Source organism: Molossus molossus, unplaced genomic scaffold (assembly GCF_014108415.1).
Source record: "Molossus molossus isolate mMolMol1 unplaced genomic scaffold, mMolMol1.p scaffold_m16_p_14, whole genome shotgun sequence".
Taxonomy (NCBI): domain Eukaryota; kingdom Metazoa; phylum Chordata; class Mammalia; order Chiroptera; family Molossidae; genus Molossus; species Molossus molossus.
The window spans coordinates 21851267-21873680 of NW_023425349.1; the positions used below are offsets into that span (position 1 = coordinate 21851267).

The 22414-nt window shown below is 41.9% G+C and overlaps 1 protein-coding gene and 1 non-coding gene across 2 annotated transcripts in view; both read left to right on the forward strand.

The window, feature by feature from the left end:
• The window catches only part of SVEP1 (sushi, von Willebrand factor type A, EGF and pentraxin domain containing 1), a 181993-nt gene extending 171986 nt beyond the window's left edge, over positions 1–10007 (forward strand). The window contains exons 46-48 of the mRNA XM_036260999.1: positions 1408–1503; positions 4765–4858; positions 9723–10007. Of these exons, the coding sequence (XP_036116892.1) occupies positions 1408–1503; positions 4765–4858; positions 9723–9744 (212 nt within the window). The 3' untranslated portion in view covers positions 9745–10007. The remainder of the gene's footprint in view (positions 1–1407; positions 1504–4764; positions 4859–9722) is intronic.
• Positions 5070–5175, forward strand: LOC118630304. The gene has a single exon (XR_004959554.1). It is a non-coding gene; the product is annotated as a U6 spliceosomal RNA (small nuclear RNA).
• Positions 10008–22414: the final 12407 nt, after the last annotated feature.

Here is a 22414-nt window from a genome sequence, read left to right on the forward strand (position 1 = left end):
GCATTCCTGTATCGGGAAATTAATATAGAATTTTGGTTCTCACATTTCAGTTTGAACTTCCAGGAGACTGTGACTCTGTGGTTTTAAATGTTTTTTAATGTCTAAAACCACGCTTTGCTTTAATATCTTAAAAAAGACATGTGAGGGTAAAATGATTTCATTTTTTGTTGGGAGTGTACATATAAATCACACTAAGAGTCGTTAATGTGATGGCATTGGTCTATATCAGTTTTTTTCTAAGGCCAGACATTTTATGAGATTCTAAAACTTTTATAAGTATAATTATTTCAACTAATCTAGAAAGGAAAATATAAGATGGAATTAAATTTAGGCCACTAACAGCTCACCAAAGCAAGTATTCTCATGGTGATGAAGAAAGAAGAGAAATTACATCTTTCCTTTCTCTTCTCCCCAATCATTCCTTCCCAAGTAGGGCTCCCACACTTGGCCTGCTGTAATGGCAAGAGTCCGAAGACTTGGGGAACATTTTGCCCTGGGGTACCCTAACAACAGCCCCGCTTAGCTCCTGAGCGTGAACCTGCCCTCCTGGGTCAGAACAGGCTTCCCAAACTTGAATGTGTGTACAGATCATGGGAGAGGTGGTTAAATGCAGGTTCAGATTCAGTGATCTGGGTTGGGACCTGAGGTTCTGCATTTCTAGCCAACTCCTAGGTGGTGCCAATGCTTTTGGAGTGGCTGCCACCCGCACGACCAACCAGGACCAGGGACAAACTGCAACTGAAGTACATGCCCTTAGCGGGAACCGAACCCGGGTCTCTCCGGACCGCAGGCCGACGCTCTAACCGCTGAGCCAAACCGGCCAGGGCCAACCTCTCTCCTTTTAAACACACGATGCCTCTTTATGGGGCTTGGTAATTTCTAGTAGGAGAAATGCTTTCCGTGGAGGACGCAGGAGAGGCCTGATTCCATCCATCTCCATCAGGCCTCAGCTCCGAGGAAATAAAAAGGTGTCCCGTCCCTACTAATGTGTTGCCAACTGCCCGTCTGACTCCCATTCTCACATTTAACTCAAGGCGAGGAGAGAGCCTCCAGGCAGCCAAGCCCACTTAGAGCGTTTTATGTGACTTGCGATGGAAATTTCAAACTGGAATGAATGGAGAACGCCCTGCTTATTTGTGAAGGGAAAGCAAAGCACTTAGCAGGTATTGATTGCAGTGGCCCTTCTCCAGAGGAGCGCGTTTGGCATCAGTCCTACTGCAGGCCAAGGGGCCAGCGTTACTTTCCTGATTGTGTTTTCCCAGTGGTCCTGATTAATAAACAACACTTACAGGAACCTTCTCTCATGGGTCATACAAGGTTTTACCCCTCCTGGAGAATGTTTTTTGGACTCGTGAACGTATCTGAGTGTGTGTATTGTCATCAAATCGTTTTTGGTCTCCTTTCTAGCAATATGCATTCTTCCCTGTCTGAATGGCGGTCGCTGTGTGGCCCCTTATCAGTGCACCTGCCCACCTGGCTGGACTGGGTCCCGCTGTCACACAGGTAGGCCTCCTCTCGTGGCTCGTGGTCTTGGCGACTTGGCTCCTTGAAGTCCTGGAGGACATTGATGAGTGGGGCTCAGATTCCAAGGTGGCGGTGAAAACAAGGGTTCCCAGGTTTCTCAAGAATTCCTCCAAATGTCCCGATAGGTGGTCTGAACGCTGAACGCTTTCGGGGCCTGTGCAGAGAGGAGCAGCTGAGTTGACTGGGTTGTCAGCTTTCTTCATGTCACCTGCTCTGTTCTGCAGGATTCACAGAAAATCTCTGCAGAGGTTCAGAAGAAAATGTACTTGAGTGCCAAGTTCAAGATGCTGGATTATGTCTGCTGAGCAGTGGAAGCCACCGAAGGGTTTTAAGCAGGAAAAGCATGGAATCAGATGTGCTTTTAGAACAATGATTTTGGCTGTAGTGTGGAAAATAGCAGAAAGCAAGACTGACAATAAATAGGGAGACCAGTTAGGAAGTTATCAAAGCAGAATCAGTAAGAGGTAATAACGTCTGGAGAAATGATAACCCGAAAGGATGGATTTGAGCAAAATGAGGGAGGGGAATCAACACTGCTTGGTTGTGGGTTTCATTGTGAGAGCGAAGGTCTGAGAAGAGTCAACGCCGATATTTCCAGTTTGGGTCCCTGAATGGAAGGTGGTGCCATTTACTGAGACAGAGACCCCAAGAGGAGCAGGGATGAGGTTTCGATAAGGAGTTAAGTATTGACTTGCTTTGCGGGGCCTGTAGAATGTACAAGGGAGACCTCTGATAGGCAGTTTGATGACGGTTTAGGTTCCCAGAAGATACTTCTAGATGGAAAAGAGAGATATGTAGGTCATCACTGGAAAACCTTCATGGGGGAAAAATAAGACTGTGCAGCAGACACAGGGCCTGAGAAGGTGGCTCGGAATGGAACACTGGGGGCTCCATGCCCGAGGGAAGGAAGGAGATGCTAAGCTTTGGGACGGGGAAGTGGACATCATCACTGATTTGTTAGTACAGTCAGGCACCACTAACTCATCGTGCTCCTGAAAAGGAGTCATATTCTTTGTGTCAGTAAGCAGAGTCTGTGGAGAGTTGATTTGGGGTTATTGGGTTCCATTTTTGCTATTTTTAAGCCTGACTTGTTTCATAATTTTCTGTTTATTGTATTGCAAATATGTGCATTCTGTTGACCTACATTTACTGTTCACTCACCAAGACAGCTCCCCAAGGGCAAAGCCTCATGTTTTATTTCTTGTCTTCTCTCTTCCAACCCACTGCTTATCAAGTGCCTGGTGCTTGCTGGCATTTCCCCCCTATTGTATGAGTGAATGATTAAAGAAGTAACATCTATTTATATCTCCAAAGAGGGGCTATCCATCTGGGGAAGCTTTCCAAGCTATAATGAGGCTGAAATAGAGACTGAAATGTTTCTCATTGCCAGGTTTCTCTCAACAGGCATTTTTTAAAAATGTATCTTTATTGTTGGAAGTATTACAGATGTCCCTCCTTTTTGCCCCCATTGATGCCCCCACCTTCACCACGTTGTTGTCTGTGTCCACTGGTTGTACATATATATGTGTGTATCAGTTCTTTGGTTTATCTCTTCCCGCTCCCGCACCCCCTTCCCTCTGAGGTTTGTCGGTCTTTTCCCTACTTCCAGGTCTCTAGATCTATTTTCTTCGTCAGTTTATTTTGTTCATTATATTCCACAAATAAGTGAGGTCATGTGATCCTTGTCCTTCTCTGATGCCTGTTGACAGAGAAAGACAAGTATCAACAGACATTTCATTTTCTTCCTGTGGGGAGTTTTTCTTTCTCTTTCATATGTGAACCTTGCTGGTGTCAGGTCTTGATCAGTTTTTAGCATCCTTGAGTTCTTGAACAAACAGGCTCATGCAAATGAAGCGTTGGTGATGAGACTGGATTTGTGAGGAAGACATCTTCGTAGTAAATCTTTGGGTGTCCACTCAGGGTTTCATCTGTGGCTAATTTTTAACTCTACTCCGGGTTCCATAATTCCAATCAAAGCCGATAAAAGTATTGAAATATGTTTCCTAGCAAACACAAGGGCATTTGAATCATCTGTTATTATAGATAACCTGTTCCCTGATGTATTGTCACAAGAGTTGATGTCTAATCTAGTGACTCAATCAGAGAATTCAGTGCTGGCTCCCTCAAGAGATTTACAGTCTAATTGAGCATGTGAAAACTTCACAGTTCAAAACTGTATGCCAAATGAGTTATATAAATAAAAATATTAAAGAAGAGAAAAATCAGTGGACTTGAAGTTATCAGCAAAGATTTCAATACGTAGGTAGAACTTACCTTGGGACTTAAATATGCAAATGACTAGTGTGGAAGGAAAAAGGGAGGTGGAGCCACATCAGAACATGAGGTCACAGTGATCCCACTTCGAGGAATATACCCTAAGAAGCCGGGAACAACAATCAGAAAGAATATATGTACCCCCATGTTCATAGCAGCACTATTTACAATAGCTAAGATCTGGAAACAGCCCAAGTGTCCATCAGTAGACAAATGGATAAAAATGTTGTGGTACATATACACAATGGAGTACTATGCAGCTGTAAGAAAGAAAGATCTCTTATCCTTTGAGATGACATGGAGGGACCTAGAGAATGTTATGCTAAGTGAAATAAGCCAGTCAGAGAAAGACAAGTATCACATGATCTCACTTATTTGTGGAATATAATGCAGAGAAAGACAGGTATCACGTGATCTCACTTATTTGTGGACTATCATGAACAAAATAAGGTCATGAACATAATAGACCCAGAGACATTGAAGTAGGGTTCAGACTGACAAACTTCAGAGGAGGGGGGTGGAAGGGAGGGAAGAGATAAACCAAAGAACTTACACATATAAGCATAACCAATGGACATAGACAACAATGCTGGGGGTGGGGCGGGACCAGAAGGAGGGTGGGGGGGGATGGAGAAACATCTGTAACAAAAATAAATTCATTAAATAAAAAAGAAAAGAAGCCCTGGCCGGTTTGGCTCAGCGGTTGGAGCATCGGCCTGCGGACTAGAGAGTCCCAGGTTCAGTTCCTGCCAGGGGCACATACCAAAAAAAAAAAAAGAAAGGAACGAAGAAAGAAAAGAACATGAGGTCAAGCCGTGGCAGAAATTCATAATGCCAATAGTCTGTGAGGGATGATGGTGGCTGTAGCCACAAGCAGAGCAAATCTTATTTACGTGCTTTCATTGACATCTTCAGAATTGCTAAATATTAATTAAATAAATGCATGAATTTTTTTTTTCATCCCAGCTGTTTGCCAGTCTCCTTGCCTAAATGGTGGGAAATGCGTAAGACCAAACCGATGCCATTGTCTCTCAGCTTGGACTGGACATGACTGTTCCAGGTAAGACGACCAAGAACCAATGTTTATAACATAAAGAGATCAGAATTCAAGTTAGGGTGTTCAGAAACCGGAAGGTATCACTGGTGTGAGTGTGAGCATTTTGTATCCAAAAGTATCCATTTTGAGGTACTCTCTCTAAATATGAACTAAAGCCAATGCAAAATTAAGGTTTGACAAATTAAACAATGATAACTCAAAAATAAATAATCTTGTACTCGCTTTGGCAGCACATATACTAAAATTGGAACAATACAGAGAGATTTGCTTGACCCCTACACAAGGATGACACACAGATCTGTGAAGCATTCCATATTTTTCCACAAAAAGATGGATAAACAAATAAATTAACTGTCTTCTTAAGTAGAAGATTACATTTTTTATATTATAGGATGTAAAGTAAATAATAAACATGCCCTGGCCAGTTTGGCTCAGCGGTAGAGTGTCAGCCCACGGACCAGAGAGTCCCGAGTTCGGTTCCCGCTGAGGGCACGTACCTCGGTTGCAGTTTGTCTCCGGCCCTGGTTGGGGTTGTGTGGGTGGCAGCCACTCGATGTCTCTCTCTCACATCGATGTTTCTCTCTCTTCCCCCCTCTCTCCCTCCTGCTCTATCTGAAGATAAATGCAAAAATGTCCTCAGATGAGGATTAAAAAATAATAATAATAATAAATGCAATACACTTTATTAATATTCATTTGCATTCTTGGTTACAATAAAAAATAGTATTAAAATGGATGATAAGAGTTAATTTCAAAGTTAAGAATTTTGTTTTATATTTGCAGTGTGTGTATATATTCAGTATTTAATTGGCTACAAGAAAAATTGTATAAATATAGGTTCTGTCAATTGGTTTGTCATTTCTAACTAAATAAATATAGTTGAAAAAAGATCATCACAAAAATAAGTTAAAGGAAAAATAGTTTAAAAAGTAATTTAAGGTTTTTTTAAAAAAATTGATTGACATACATATATTATTAGTTTCAAGTGTGCAACATAATGATTTGATGTCTGTATAATAACGTGAAATGATCACTATAATAAGTCTAGTTAACATCTATCACCATGCATAGTTACAAAACTACTTTTTCTGTGATGAGAACTTTTAAGATAAAAAAATGCTTACTCTCTTAACAACTTAATACACAGTACAATATTATTAACTGTAGTCAGCATGCTGTACATTACATCCCTGTGACCTATTTATTTTACAAGAGGATGTTTGTACATTTTGATGTCTTGACCCATTTCACCTACCCTCTGCTCCTTCACTCACACCTCTAGCAACCACCAGTCTGTCCTCTGTATATGTGGATTGGTTTTTGTTTTAGATTCCACACGTAAGTAAGAGCATACGGCATACGGTATTTGTTAATTGTTTTTCTCTGTCTGACTTATTTCAGCTGGCACAATGCCCTTAGGGTCCATCCTTGTTGTTCAAAATGGCAATATTTCTTCTTTTTTGTGGCTGAATAATATTCCAGAGTGGAATTGCTGGATCCTATGGTAGTTCTGTTTTATTGTTTTGCGGAACCTCCCTGCTGTTTTCCATAGTAGCTGCACTGATTTACATTCCCACCAACAAAGCGCAAGGGTCCCCTTTTCTCCACATCCTCGCCAGCACTTGTCGTCTTTGTGGTGACAGCGATTCTAACATGTGTTAGGTGATATCTCATTGTGGTTTTGATTTGCATCTCCCTGATGATTAGTAATTTGAGCATCTTTTCATGTCTATTGGCCATCGACCTGTCCTCTTTGGAAAAAAAATGTCTATTCAGATCCTCTGCCCATTTTTTAATCAAATTGTTTGTTTGCCTTTTGGTTGTTGAGTTGTATGAATTCTTTATATAGTTTGGATATTAAGTCCTTATCAGATATATGTGATTTGCAAACTTTTTCTCCCACTCAGTGGCTTGCCTTTTCATTTTCTTGATGGTTTCCTTTGCTGTGCCGAAACTTTTTAGTTTGATGTAGTCCTACCTGCTGATTTTCGCTTGTGTTGTCTTTGCGTTTGTTGTCAAACCTGAAAAATCATTGCCAAGATCAACGTCAAGAAGCTTGCTGCCTATGTTTCTTTTAGAACTTTTGTGGTTTCAGGTTTTACATTCAAGTTTTTAATTCATTTTGAGTTAATTTTTGTGTATGGTATTATACAGTTCCATTCCTTTGCACAGACCATCCAGTTTTCCCGACACCATTAATCGAAGAAACTGTCCTTTTCCCATTGTGGATGTTTGGCTCCTTTGTCACAATTAATTGACCATGTATGCATGGGTTTATTTCTGGGCTCTCTGTTCTGTTTTGTTGATCTGTATGTTTGCTTTCATGCCAACATTAGACTGTTTTGATTTCTGTAGCTTTGTTATAAAGTTTGAAACCGGGGAGTTTCAAAGCCTCCAGCTTTGATATTTTATCTTTCTCAAGATTTAAACTTTTTAAACCTTGGGAGATATCAGTTATATTTTATCATACCATGGATAGAATATTTTGTGTTAAAATATTGGCCCAGGCCAGTTTGGCTCAGCGGTTAGAGCGTCGGCCTGCGGTCCGGAGAGACCCGGGTTCGGTTCCCACTAAGGGCACGTACTTCGGTTGCAGTTTGTCCCCGGCCCTGGTTGGTCGTGCAGGTGGCAGCCACTCGATGTGTCCCTTTCACGTCGATGTTTCTCTCTCTCTCTCTCCCTTCCTCTCTCTCCCTCCCATTCTATCTGTACAAAAAATGGAAAAATATCCTCGGGTGAGGATTTAAAAAATATATATATATATTGTCCTCACAAATATCCTAATGTTGGAATATTACCAGCTTATTTTCAGACTTTCAGCATACATCATTGCATCACATCACTTAGGTTTGTATAATGTACGTTTACTTTAATCGTATAGGAATCATTAGAAACAAAGGCCTGTTTCCATATTCATTTTTTAAAATGGGAAACTTAGTTAACTAAAAACAATTCTTAATTTTCCATTTCCTTTTATTTTATTTTGATTGGAATGTTAAAATCAACCTAAAAAGACAAAAAGTCTATTTAAATACAAACTTAGTCAGCAACAACAAAAAATCTGTCTTGTGCCAATGAATTTCCTCATATCTTCTCAATCACCTGCCTTCTCTGCGAGGGGGAAAGTTCACGGAGCCCCAAAGAGCAAACCTGGTTGTACATGTATAATCAGAAGCTTCCAAGATAAAGATGACACTTTCACCAGAAAGTAGAGTTGAAAAAATATGAAAAACGAGTCAAACTGGAATGGATTTCTGGGGAAAATGAGGGAAAAGAAGAGAAAAAGAGAGGGCGGGGGGGAGGAAAGATACAAGGAATAAGAATGACAGTAACTCAAAAAGGAACAAAAACAATTGATAACATTTTATAATCTGAGACTTTCTATTTCCACTCCTTCAAACGGATGAGAAAAAGAAACCCGGAGTCTGCGTGGTTTCCTAACATCAGACTACTCCCAAAGGGGTCTTTCTTGACAAGGGCAAGGGTGGTTATTAACTTATGTGAAAATACTGTCTAATAAAGGGAACGACGTTACATTTTTATGTAAAAGCTTGATAAAGGAATCCAAAAATACAGGGCAAATTAAGCTGAGAAGTATATCCCACATTCAAGGAAAGGTCAACTTTAACCCGGGGGACTGGGCAGCCCCACCCCACCCCGCCCCGCCCCGTTATACTGCGATCCATTATTCTAGAAGATCCAAATTAGTTAGGACTCTCTAACTGCAACTCTAAATAGCTTAAGCAAAGAAAGGAATGTGTTCTCACAATAGAGGGACTTTGCATGGAACCCAAATACATGGGGCGGCTGAGCATCAGGAGGGTCAGAGCGAGGACTGGAAAGCCCCCTGCAGCCTCCCCGCCTCCCGCCTCACCTCTCTCCCGGGTCTGCTCCGTCCCTTCCCTTGCTGCGGAGTGGTTGTCTCTCAGGTTCTGTGCACGTGGAAGGACAGGACTGCTCACAGCTCCCACATTTCACGTGTCCTGCCACGGTAGCCACAGAAATAGTGAGCTGGCCCAGGAGAAGACCGGTCCGGATGGATTCGGGGCCCCACCATGGATCAGTCAACGGCGGTCCTCGGTTGGATTAGGTTGAAGAGTCGTTTTGTCAAACCTTACCTTTGGGTGAGGGGAGAGGAGGCTAGCAACTCCCAGAAGACGAAAGGTGGAATGTAATCCCCTGAAATGGAAGAGGGAGAAAGCTTTTCTGAAAAATCAAAACACATGTTTACAGATAAATTTTTTTTTAATTTTCTTCTCTCCCATGAGCTTGAGTACTTAAGAGCTCGTGTCCCTTGTACTTAGCGCCAGCAGAGAAGTTTGTGCTCAACAAGTGCTTGTTGACAGATGGAGCGATTTCTGGGCCTCTGTGACAGCCGTGGAGGAATGCCCTGTAGCGTTCAGTAACCCCCTCCCCCAGGATGAGCAAGGCTGCCGGGATCATCCCGGGTAGCTCAAGGCTTAAGAAAGAGATTGTGTTTCCTCTGATGTCCGCATGCCTCTTCAGAAAATGGATCTTAAACAAATACCATAAATAAAAACTCTAGACTGTTTTAATGCTGTAAGAGACTTTGGGGTTCATGAAGTCCAAGGCCCTCATTTGACAGATGGGAGGATTGTCAGACAGGACACTAGTGACAGAGCCTGGACTAAAACCCAGAGAAGATCTGCTGGCTCTCAGATCTTTTCATGAGTTACCACGTGTTCCTCATGCCCCTTAGTTGTCTTGCGGAAGGACGCCCATCCCTACAAAAGTCATGGATGGTGCCCAGGGATCTGAGACCTTCAGGCCTGTGTTAATCAGCCCCCAAAGGGCTAGTACCTCTTCAGTTCAGTTTTCTGTTGAATCTCTTTGTGTTTTGTTCCAGGAAAAGGAAGACTGGGTCTTAACCACCACACAATCAACCAGCTCTCCAAGAGCAGGATCATCTCTTCCTGGGATAGTCCTGGGCGTCCTGGAACTTAGCAAAGAAATCCCAACACGGTGCTGGGTCTTGTTTTGTTTAGTGCACTTGTCATTTGGAGGTTATCTTTTTATTTTGTGTTACATTTTGTTATTCCTTGTGACATACTTTCTTACATGTTTCCATGTTTAAAAATATGCCTGTATTTTCTATATAAAAATATATTAAACAGATGCTGCTCCACGCTCACCAAATGTACATACTCGGCTGTCTGTTGGGAAAGTTCCCGGTACACGTTTTCATTCAGTTACTTAAAACGATGTTTTGATTAAAATATATTTTGCTACGAAATAATGTTTTGCTGGACAGTGCCATTTTGTGAGGTGGCCACAGAACGATGAAGAGGAGCAATGATGTCCATCTAGCTACTGGCGTAGGACAGGATCACATGCGGTGTACGGAGAAATGACAGTCCAGGAGAGCCTTCGTTCTCCTCCCGGCGTCTGTACAGCACGTGCACCAGTGAAGGCCGCCTTGTGTTTAATCCGAGAATAGCTCTCGGCTCTGCCTTTCCTGTGAACGTGGCCCTGGCGCTGAGGACAGCCTGGCTAATTCCCTCCCACCGTTGGGAAAGCCGCAGGCAGCGCCTTAGTGGCTGGGGGTGGGGGGACATAATGACTGCGGCTCAGAAATAAAGTGCTCCCCGTCCTTCTCACATCTGGAAAAAAAAAAAAAAATGCAAGAACTGGAAGATTAACAGAGACCCATTTCTGGGTCATAATTCCACAACTCTCTGTTTTGGGAGAAAGGCCGTAGCGATGGGACAGGAAAGGGAGGGGAAAGGCACGTGGGGGAAGCGGCCCAGGACTCTGCCCCGTCCCACCGGCGGGGAGAACGGAGGCTTCCCTGCCCCACGGCTCGGCCTACTCCACCTTTGCGCTTCTGCCGGGTACGGACCTCCTGGACCTCCCGAAAATACAGCTGAATACTAGATTTTGTTTAAAATAGGAAAATCAACTCGTCTCCACCCTCTGGGAGAAGGACTCCCACAGAGAGTGCAAGGTGCGTTGCCCCACTGTGGAGAAAGGGGTGATGAGAAAGCCCTTGGTGGTCGGGGGGTTCTCTTCGCTCGGCCGCTCCTCCTCCCGGGGTCCCTCTCTCTTCACCAGCCTCACATGCTTATGAGCCTGCCTTTCTATCGTGTCGCTTTACATCCTGTCCGCTTCCAAAGATGGTCCCGGAAAAGCTGAGCTCAGGAAAGCGGCCACAGGTGACAGCAGAACTCGGTTCTGCAAGTGCACCTCCTACGTGACTGAGGGGCCTGGCTGGAGGAGCTCTGTGCTCCGCGGTAAGCCAGCGAGTTGTGCCTGCAGACGGGACGAGGAAGGACAGCACCAGCCAAGGGAGTGAGTCACAAACATTGTCGAACGTTATTGTAAAGGGCAGGTGTATTCACAGTGAATTATTACATTTCTGAGAAGGAAATAAGGGTGTTTATCCAGTATTCCTAAGCCTACCACTTTCAAACCAGCTATAATCAGTCCTGTAGAGAACTGTCAAATGCTTTTCCTTAAGTCAGAAACAAAGCTAAAAGGCCATTGATTTTAAACATCATTCTGTGAGTTCCAGCCAAAGCCATAGCACATAAATTTATAAATTAAATAAAGGGTATATAAAATGAGAACATTGAGAGTTACAATTTTCATTTTGGCAGAAGATATGATGATATCTTGTAAGGTGAAAATCCATTAGAAACACTGAGTTCATGAAATGGGATGATTACATGATTAATATACAAAAATAAAGAGTATTTCTACGTCATGTATAAATAGAAAATAGAGTAAAAAAAAAGACTATTCACAATATTAATAATATAGGTATGTGTTATATAAATAAGATATGTATGTGGTCACAAGGAAGAACACAACAAAATTATATCTGTAAATCAATAAAATTTACAAATGCTCAAATAATGAGAAGCATTTCACTGCCTGGATGAGAGAATAACATGTCTTAAAGATACTGATTTTTTCCCCAAATAAAATTATAGTCCTAATGTAATTCCACTCATACTTACCATATTGGATTGTGGGTGGGGAGGCATCACCAAATTATGTATTCTAGTCTTCATTAAGAATAAAAAAGGAAAATTAAAATATTTTAAAGAAAAATAATGGAAAGGACCATCTTTACTAAAAATTTTTTAAAGCTGCAGTAATTAAAATTGTACATGCTGCTGTCATTAATCATCAGAGAGCCACAAATTAAAACTACAGTGAACTATAACCTCACACCTGTCAGAATGGCTGCCATCAATAAATCAACCTACAGCACATGCTAGCAAGGATGTAGAGAAAAGGGAACCCTAGTGCATTGCTCGTGGGAATGCAGACTGGTGCAGCCACTGTGGAAAACAATATGGTGTTACCTCAAAAAATTAAAAAGGGAACTGCCATTTGACCCAGTGATCCCACTTCTAGGAATATATCCTAAGAAACCTGAAACACCAATCAGAAAGAGTGAATGTACCCTTATGTTCATAACAGCACTATTTACAATAGCTAAGATCCTAGAAACAGCCCAAGTGTCCATCAATAGATGAGTGGATAAAAAAGCTATGGTACTTTTACACAATGGAATACTATGCAGCTGTAAAAAAAAGAATGATCTCTTACCCTTTGAGACAAACATGGGAGTACCTGGAGAGTATTGTGCTAAGTGAAATAAGCCAATCAGAGAAAGACAAATACCACATGATCGTGCTTGTTTGTGGAACATAATGATCAAAATAAGCTGTCGACAAAAACAGATCCAGAGACATGGAAGTAGGGAACAGATTAACAGACCTCAGGGATGGGGGGTTGGAGGGGTGGGAAGAGATAAACTAAAGAACATATATGCATATATGCACAACCAGTGGACATGGGCTTTAGGTTGGGAAGAGCAGGAAGGGAGTGGGAGTGGGAAGGAGGGGGTCAATGGGGAAAAAGGGGGGGACATCTGTATTATTTTCAACAATAAAAAAAAGTGTAACTGCCATTTGACTCCGTGATCCCACTTCTGGGAATATATCCTAATAATCCCAAAACACCAATCAGAAAGAATATCTGCACTCTGTTCATAGCAGCACTACTTACAATTGCTAAGATCTGGGAACAGCCCAGGGGCCCCTCAGCAGATGAGTGGATAAAAAAGCTGTGGTACAGGCCTCGCTGGTTTGGCTCAGCAGTTAGAGCATCAGCCCACGGACCAGAGAGTCCCAAGTTTGGTTCCCACTGAGGGCATGTACCTCAGTTGCAGTTTGTCCCCAGCCCTGGTGGGGGTCGTGTGGGTGGCGACCACTCAGTGTGCCTCTCTTACATTGATGTTTCTCTCTCTCTCTCTCTCTCTCTCTCTCTCTCTCTCTCTCTCTCTCTCTCTTCCTTCCTCTCTTCCTCCCACTCCATTTTTGTAGATAAATGCAAAAATGTCCTCGGGTGACGATTAAAAAATAAAAAATCTGTGGTGCATTTACACAATGGAATACTAGGCAGCTGTAAGAAAGAAGGAGCTCTTACCCTTTGCAACAGCATGGGTGGGCCTGGAGACCGTTTCAGTCAGAGACGACAAATAGCACATGATCTCACTTATATGTGGAATCTAATGAACACAATAAACTGATGAACAAAACAGGTCCGAGGCACGGATGCATGGGGCAGACTGACAGGTCTCAGAGGAAGGTGGGAGGTGGGGAATGGAAAGAGATTAACCATAGAACTTTAAAAAAATAAATAGTACATGCTGGGTCAAGAATCACAAAAGTATCACTGTGATAGTCTTTTTATATAATTTCAAATATTCTACTTAAAAACTGATAGCTGTCCAAGAAAACATCAATAACCAGTGGCATTTTTGTTATAAAATATTAGAAAGTGAGAGGGAGAAGTATTGAGTGACTGGCATTTGACAATTGGTAAAAATTTGAAAAGCTTTTCATTTATATTCGTATCATGTAACAAAAATAAATTTAAGGTGGATTGAGGAGTTAAATATCAACATTAAAACCATAAAAATGGTTTTTTGGAATTTTCTCAAGAATTTGAAGGCTAAAAAATTCTTCTAAACCTAGAAGTTAAGAGATGTGATAGTACAAATGATGAGCAGATTTCATAAGCATAAGTTCACAGTGTGGATGTCATTCAAAAAAATCATAATCAAAATGTAAAGCCACATTCTTATGACAGATCAAGAAATAATTTTTATTATAGTCTCTATTATATAAATTGTAAAGCATTAATGGAACTCAAGAACACAGACAACTCACCAAAGCAATGCAGTAAGTTCATATGTATACCAATACGGTATGCAAATTCAAACAACAGTGAGAAACCATTTTGTTTATCAGATTAGCAGTGATTTAATTTTAACTTTAATAAACAATGCTGTCAAATGTGGAATGACGTAAGACATTTTTACATTATCAGTGAGTGTGTAAATTGGTATAATAATTTTAGAAAGCACTTTGACAATATGTATTCTTAAAAATATTTTTAGCTCTGGCCAGTTTGGCTTAGCAGTTAGAGTTTCGGCCCTCAGACTGAAGGGTCATGGGTTCAATTCCCCATCAAGGGCACATACATGGGTTGCAGGTTCAATCCTCAGCCCCAGTCGGGGTCATGTGACATGTCTCACATCAATGTTTCTCTCCCTCCCTCCCTCCAATCCTCCCTCCCGCTCTACCTCCCTTCCACTCTATCTAAAAATAAATAAATAAAGGGATTTAATATAAATATATATACTTTTTTTATCCTCACCTGAGGACACTTTTTTCCATTTATCTTCAGGTAGAGCAGGAGGGCGAGAGAGAGGAAGAGAGAGAAACATCACTGTGAGAGAGACACATCGAGTGGCTGCCAACCACACGACCCCATCTGGGGCCAGGGACAAACTGCAACCGACATACATGCCCTTAGTGGGAACGAACCAGGACTTTCTGATCCACAGGCTGATGCTCTAAACTCTGAGCCAAACCAGCCAGATATTTTTTTAATGATATTTTATGAATTTATTTTTGTTACAGATGTTTCTCCTTTTTTCCCCATTGACACCCTCCTCCCGTCCCCCCCACCCCACCCCCAGCATTGTTGTCCATGTTCATTAGTTATGCATACATGCATATAAGTTCTGTGGTTTATCTCTCCCCTTCCCCTTCTGAGGGTTGTCAGTCTGTACCCTACTTCCACATCTCTGGGTCTATCCTGTTCCTCAGACTGTTATGTTCATTATATTCCACAAATAAGTGAGATCATGTGATATTTGTCTTTCTCTGCTTGGCTTGTTTCGCTTAGGATAATACTCTCCAGGTCCCTCCATGTCGTCTCAAAGGATAAGAGGTCTTTCTTTCTTACAGCTGCTTAGTACTCCATTGTGTATATGTACCACTGCTTTTTTATCCATTTGTCTACTGATGGACACTTGGGCTGTTTCCAGATCTTAGCTATTGTAAATAGTGCTGCTACGAACATGGGGGTATATATATTCTTTCTGATTGGTGTATCTGGCTTCTTAGGGTATATTCCAAGAAGTGGGATCACTGGGTCAAATGGCAATTCAGTTTTTAATTTTTTGAGGTAACACCATATTGTTTTCCATAGTGGCTGCACCAGTCTGCATTCCCACCAGCAGTGTACTAGAGTCCCCTTTAAAATATATATATATAGCCCTGGCCAGTTTGGCTCAGCGGTTAGAGCGTCGGCCTGAGGTCCGGAGAGACCCGGGTTCGGTTCCCGCTAAGGGCACGTACTTCGGTTGCAGTTTGTCCCCGATCCTGGTTGGTCGTGCGGGTGGCAACCACTCGATGTGTCCCTTCACGTCGATGTTTCTCTCTCCCTTCCTCTCTCTCCCTCCCACTCTATCTGTACAAAAATGGAAAAATATCCTCGGGTGAGGATTAAAAAAAAAAAAATTAAAAAAAAATAAAATAAAATATATATATATATTTTTAATATGCTTTGAGCTAATATAAAGCAAGTTCTAGGCATAATAAAGTTCATTACAGAATTATTGTTGGTGAAAATGGATGAAAGGTCCAACATTAGAGATTTCTAAACTATGCTACCTCAAAGCACGTTTCTGAACCACATATTATGCGACCTTCAAAGATAATGCAATAACATGGAAAATACGTGTGGTATAAGGTTAAATAAGGGGGTGGGAAGGCAAGATACAAAACTTTCCATATTTACATGATGAAAAATCTGCAAACGCCATGCATAATGAAGATGAGAAGAAAAAGTGCCCAAGGTCACAGAATTATAAATTTTGGAACTTGAATCGAAACTCACATATGTCTGGCCCAAAATGACAGTTGTTGTTTTTTTTTCACCATATCAAACATTGCTTCTTAACTTCGATATATCCATGTGGCAAACATTAAATAGTTAACAACAGTAGATAAAAACAAAGCCAACAATACCTAACAGGCAAATGGAATATGGTTTTTGCTGCAAGAATAAAAAAGTTGTCCAACCATAGTCAAGCTCGTCCTGCCCTGTAACAGGATTGTCAAGGGCTAAAACCCACATATTCATTTTAGTAGATGGCAGAAAGCTTTCAGAAAAATAAATAAATAAAACGTATTCTTAATAAAATCTCTTAAACTCAGGCTAGAAAAGATACTTCTCAAAAGAGACAAAGGCTGTAGAAAATCCAAACATAGTCTGAGGAAACAAAAAAACAAACATTGACATTAACCTTGGGAACCTTGAAAACATTATGCTAAGTGAAAGAAACCAGATGCAAAATATATTGTATGGTTCTGTTTATATGAAAAGCCCAAGATAAGCAAATCTACAGGGACGGAAGATGAGGAGGGAGAAGGAGTCACTGCTAATAGCTACAGGATTATTTTGGGGGCTGATGAAATATTCTGCCCCAAAAAAGAAAAATGTAGTGCTGATAATTGCACAACTTTATGAATATACTAAAAACTGATGAATTGTAACTTTAAAAATAATTACAGCCCTGGCCGGTTTGGCTCAGCGGTTAGAGCGTCGGCCTGTGGTCCAGAGAGACCCGGGTTTGGTTCCCGCTAAGGGCGTGTGCCTCAGTTGCAGTTTGTCCCCGGCCCTGGTTGGTCGTGCGGGTGGCAGCCACTCGATGTGTCGCTTTCACGTCGATGTTTCTCTCTCTCTTCCTCTCTCTCCCTCCCACTCTATCTAAACAAAAGATAGAAAAAAAAATGTCCTCGGGTGAGGATTAAAATAATAATAATAACTATAAATTTTTAAAGGACCCACAAAAGAAATAAATAGATTTGGTTACAAAAATGTGAAAACTTCTCTAACAAGTCAAGTGTGAACATAACTGAATATTAAAACCAAGCAAATGCATATGTGACAAAATAATACTCTAAAATATGATGGTTTAATAGATAGCCATAAGAAGGTATTTTGTTTGAGACAGAGATACGAACAGGCAATTCACTAAAGAAGAACACTGATAGAAAGGGAATGGACTCACCAATTATAAAAGAAATGTAAAATAAAATGATGTCAATTTTGGCCTATCAAATTGGCAAAGGTTTTGGTGGTACTGTTTGTTTTAATGATAATATAAAGTCAGGTATTAGATGAAATCATGGTCTTGAACTTCTGTAGGAAATTTAAACTTATACCACCTTTCTTCAAAACAATTGGCAACATGTATAAAAAACTTTAAAAATATGTTTGCATACCTTTTACTTCCATAATTCTTGCCTAAGAAACAATCCCCAAAAACATCTGATTCAGAGGACAATATTTATGTACCCAAGAAAATTATCACAGCATTTTTTAAAATATGTTTTTATTGATTTTTTAGAGAGAGAGGAAGGAAGAGAGAGAGAAACATCAATGTGAGAGAGAACCATCAATCGGCTGCCTCCTGCACGCCCCCACTGGGATCGAGCCTGCCACCCAGGTATGCGCCCTGGCTCATATTCGAACCGGGACCTCACAGTCCATGGGACTGACGCTTAATCCACTGAGCCACACCAGCTGGGCTTTCACAGCATTTTTAATATAAAAAATCAATAACAACTTTCATGACTATAAATCCTGGAATTGGTTATGGAATTCACAGTATATTTATAGAATTAAATATTATGAAGCCATTTAATAATATCATAGCATTAATATTCAGTGGAAAACAGTATATACGTGCTCGATCTTATCAAAAAGGCCAAGAAGCAATGAAAACAGTATATAAAACGGGTTTATAATGGGCTCTCAATTGCCTAGAATATGCATATGCAATATAAATAGAAACTTGCCAAACTTTGTTAATAATAATTTCCCCTATACATGGAGCTAGGGGTGATTTTTATCTCTTATCCAAATTTTCCTGACTTATTTTCAATGACAATGAATTATTTTTATATTCATAAATATACTTTCATATTTATAAAAAGTAATATTTAACTCACTAAAACTAATTGACATAAAAACCCCACTGAATGCTTACATCATCTTTCTGTGTATCCTGTTTAATCTGGTGTGCGCTGTGGCATGTACTGTGTAATACAGATCTTCTATATGGTTTTGTTCCGATACCCTTTCAGGAATCTCTAGAGAAAGTTCACATCAAGGTGAGTATTTGTTCAATGTAAAAATGGAAGCTATGACCAAGAGAAAATCTCAATAAATTTTGACCCACTTACATACACAGGAGGAAAATAGTTGCTAATGATCCAATTAAGGAATTTAATGAATTACTGAAACTATCAGTGTATTTAACGATATTCCTTGTGCTTTATGCTGCAGGTGGACACTTACAATATCAAATTTACTAGTCAATTTCATCGGAATTACTTTCTCATGCTTCCTTAACAACCAACATAGCAGCAGCGATACTTTGGGGTGTTTTTTGGGATTAGAGCTACTAACTCAGGATTCCCTCCTAACTCTGACCTTAATGCAGTAACAACTTCAGATCTTCATTCCCACCCCCCGCCCCCAATTATCTTAACAACCAGCCATTCGAGGTAGCCTGGGCCCAGAGTGTAGACATGGGTGGAACCTGAGGGGAACGGGCTGTTCTGAAAATAATGAAAAGCTGTAAACATATTCCCGGGGCTGCATTGTCTTCAGCTGGTACCGCCGCCCTAATCAGCAGGCAAAGCCACCAAGCGTATAGGATCCCGGCAGGGTATTTCTGGGTGTTGAGATTTGGGAAAGAAGCCAAGTTACTTTAAAGAGATTCACGTAGATCTAGACTGTTCGGGTGTCCGGACCAGACTGCTGCCCCCTTCTCTTCAGAGGACATGCTGATCCCAGCACTCCTAGAAACCATTCCCAGTGTTTGCTCCACCCTCCTCAGTCCTGACCTGTCTAGTCCCACCCAGCCCGCGCCCTCTGAGTCAGGAAAATTCCTCTGTCATTGTGTCTGCTGGACCGTTCACTCCCCGTCAAGTGCTCGAGCTAGTTCTGCTCCTAGACCTTGAACGTGTATCTGATCAGCAAGTGGAATAAAGTGTGCGAAGTGACAAACCAGGAGAAGCCCGAAAGAGTGGGTTAAGGTGAAGACCACAAAAAGAGCAAAATCTACCTGCATGCATTTCTCAACATACTACATTCTTTCCAAACTCTGGATCTTTTACTGAGAATCTACAAACTATAGTCAAAGGGGAAATCGTTCCAAACTCTTTTTGGCACACCTTATAGTTTGCATTCTGTTTGTGTAATTTAAAATGTATTTTCTCCTACATTGCCTCATAAAGTTGTGAGAATTGGAAGTTGTGCGGATGCCTAACCAATGGCTGAATGAATATTGATGTCCTTCCCTCTGCCCAGCCCTTCCCCAACGCGTCTCTGCTAGTTCTGCAGAGCTCCCACCTTACATTTGGAGAAACTGAGGTACGAAGAAGCAATACCTACATGATCCAGAAATTACTCCCTCAGCACCTGAAGTCCAAGGCTCGAGTTCAGTGTCATCAGCCACGGCACAGTTTCTAGAGCTCAAACCCTAGCGAGAATGTGGCTGGCATTTCCAACCCCAGGTAAGCTCTATAATCTGGTGGTTTATTATTACAGCCAATGTTTCTGATGTTTGCAAAGGAAAATGTTTCTAATCACAAAGCAGCTTTGTTTTTGGTGGGAGTCCCACCAAATAACTTCAGGCAATGCTTAAAGGGCAGCCACACGGTTGAGAGGACCTCATGCTGAGTGCCTTTAAGTTCTCTGACCATCCATGCTCTCACTGTGAGGTCTCTATACAAGTCATTTCCTTTACCCGTGTCAGCACTTGCCTGTACTGACAGTTCTCGCCTAACCCCATCATAACACCATCCCTACACGTTCCTTTCTACCATGTGTTCTTGAGATCTCAGATGTTGCTGACTTTATTCTAACCCTCCCTTCTCGTCCCCACCCAAAGATCAACTTACATAAAACAGTGAGAGTGAGCTCTGCCCTGCCTCATTCCAAAATTCCTTCTAGTCAGCAGTGCCAATGAGGAAGACAGGCAAAGCAATATGGATATTCAACTACAGAATGAATATACTCTGTGTGTGCTTAATGTATTAATTCAGAAGGAGAAGCAACAGGTTAGATATAGCCAGAAGCTCGCTCTCTCTCTCTCTCTCTCTCTCTCTCACACACACACACACACACCACAAACACCTCTTTTATCCCTATCAAAATAGTTCATGAGCTTAATCTTAATCCCCTGCCCAGCTTGTTACACTTGAACCTTAAGTAGACCCAAAAATACAGAATGGAACTCAGAAGACTGTGACAGGTTGTTGTCAAAATATACTGTAATAGGTCCTGGACGGTTTGGCTCAATGGTTAGAGTGTCAGCTTGTGGACCAAAGGGGCTCAGGTTTGATTCCTGGTCAAAGGCACATACCTGGGTTGCAGGGTTTTTTCTTTTCTTTTTTTCTTTTTTTCTTTTTCTTTTAATCCTCACCTGAGGACATTTTTTTGTTTTTCAGATAGAGTGGGAGGGAGACAGAGGAATAGAGAGAGAGAAACATCGACGTGAAAGGGACACATCGAGTGGCTGCCACCCGCATGACCAACCAGGGCCGGGGACAAACTGCAACCGAGGTACATGCCCTTAGCGGAACCGAACCTGGGGCTCTCTGAACCACAGGCCAACGCTCTAGCCGCTGAGCCAAACTGGCCAGGGCCTGGGTTGCAGGTTTGATCCCTGGCCCCAATCAGCGTCTTGGAGGCAACCAATCTACGTGTCCCTCTCACGTCAATGTTTCTCTCTCTTACAGTCTATCTAAACACAAATGAAAAGATATCCTCAGGTGAGGATTAACCAAAAATAAATTTTAACAGGGTGCACTCTTAGGTGCTAAGGCATCTCCTACCAGGGTGAAAGGTAGAACAGGCACTGAGTCCTGGTTGATTCCTCACTGCACAGGCTGCAAGATGATCAAAGTTTGATAACCCCAGCAAGTGGACAAGGGAGGCAACAGGAGGTCACACCCACCCATTTGTATTGTTGATCTCAGGTGTGTCATTAGCACTATGACTGTTTTGCTAGTTATATAGTAAACTGAAGAAAAAATAAATCTGCCCAAATCACAGTCATCCTTCCCCTCATCTTTTTATTTTATTTTTTCTTGATTGATTTTAGGGAGAGGGAGAGAGAGAAAAAAACATCAATGAGAGGGAACATTGATTGACAGCCTCCTGCATGCCCCCCACCGGGAAGTGGGCCCAGAACCTGGGCACGTGCCCTGACCAGGAATCGAACCGGCAACCTCTTGGTGCATGTGTCGACACTCAACCACTGAGCCACACCAGCCACCTCATCTTAATAGCAGCACCAGTCTCTGTGGTCTGGTCTAGCTGAACTTCTCAACTAGCTGAGCTTCTGTCTAGTGGAACTTCTGGTCTACCATCCTAAACCCTGTCTAAGCCCCACCTAAGAACTTTCCCCAAGGTGAAGCAAACTAGGCTTATTTAGTGTGCTTTATATTTTAATACATTATTAATACAGTCCTTATAATTTGAAGATCTAGTACCAAGACAACCAGAAGGCAAGTGTACACAGTACAGACAAGAATGAGACACTCAACTCTATAGATTCCTGTGGTGTCTTGTCCTGTCTCTTACAGTTAAAAACTTAGAAAGCATCTCAAACAGTTCCATCTGGCTTCTCTCCTAATTTCACCTTCTGACATACAGCACACTTGAATTTACAAACTCAGCTCCTTCTATGTACACTGCTAGACTTGATGCCTGTCCCCCATCCAGGAGACATGATGCCTGTCCCCCATCCAGGAGACTTGATGCCTGTCCCCATCCAGGAGACTTGATGCCAGTCTCCCATCCAGGAGACTTGATGCCTGTCCCCATCTAGGAGACTTGATGCCTGTCCCCCATCCAGGAGACTTGATGCCAGTCCCCCATCCAAGAGACTTGATGCCTGTCCCCATCTAGGAGACTTGATGCCTGTCCCCCATCCAGGAGACTTGATGCCTGTCCCCATCCAGGAGACTTGATGCCTGTCCCCCATCCAGGAGACTTGATGCCTGTCCCCATCCAGGAGACTTGATGCCTGTCCCCCATCCAGGAGACTTGATGCCTGTCCCCATCCAGGAGACTTGATGCCTGTCCCCATCCAGGAGACTTGATGCCTGTCCCCATCCAGGAGACTTGATGCCTGTCCCCCATCCAGGA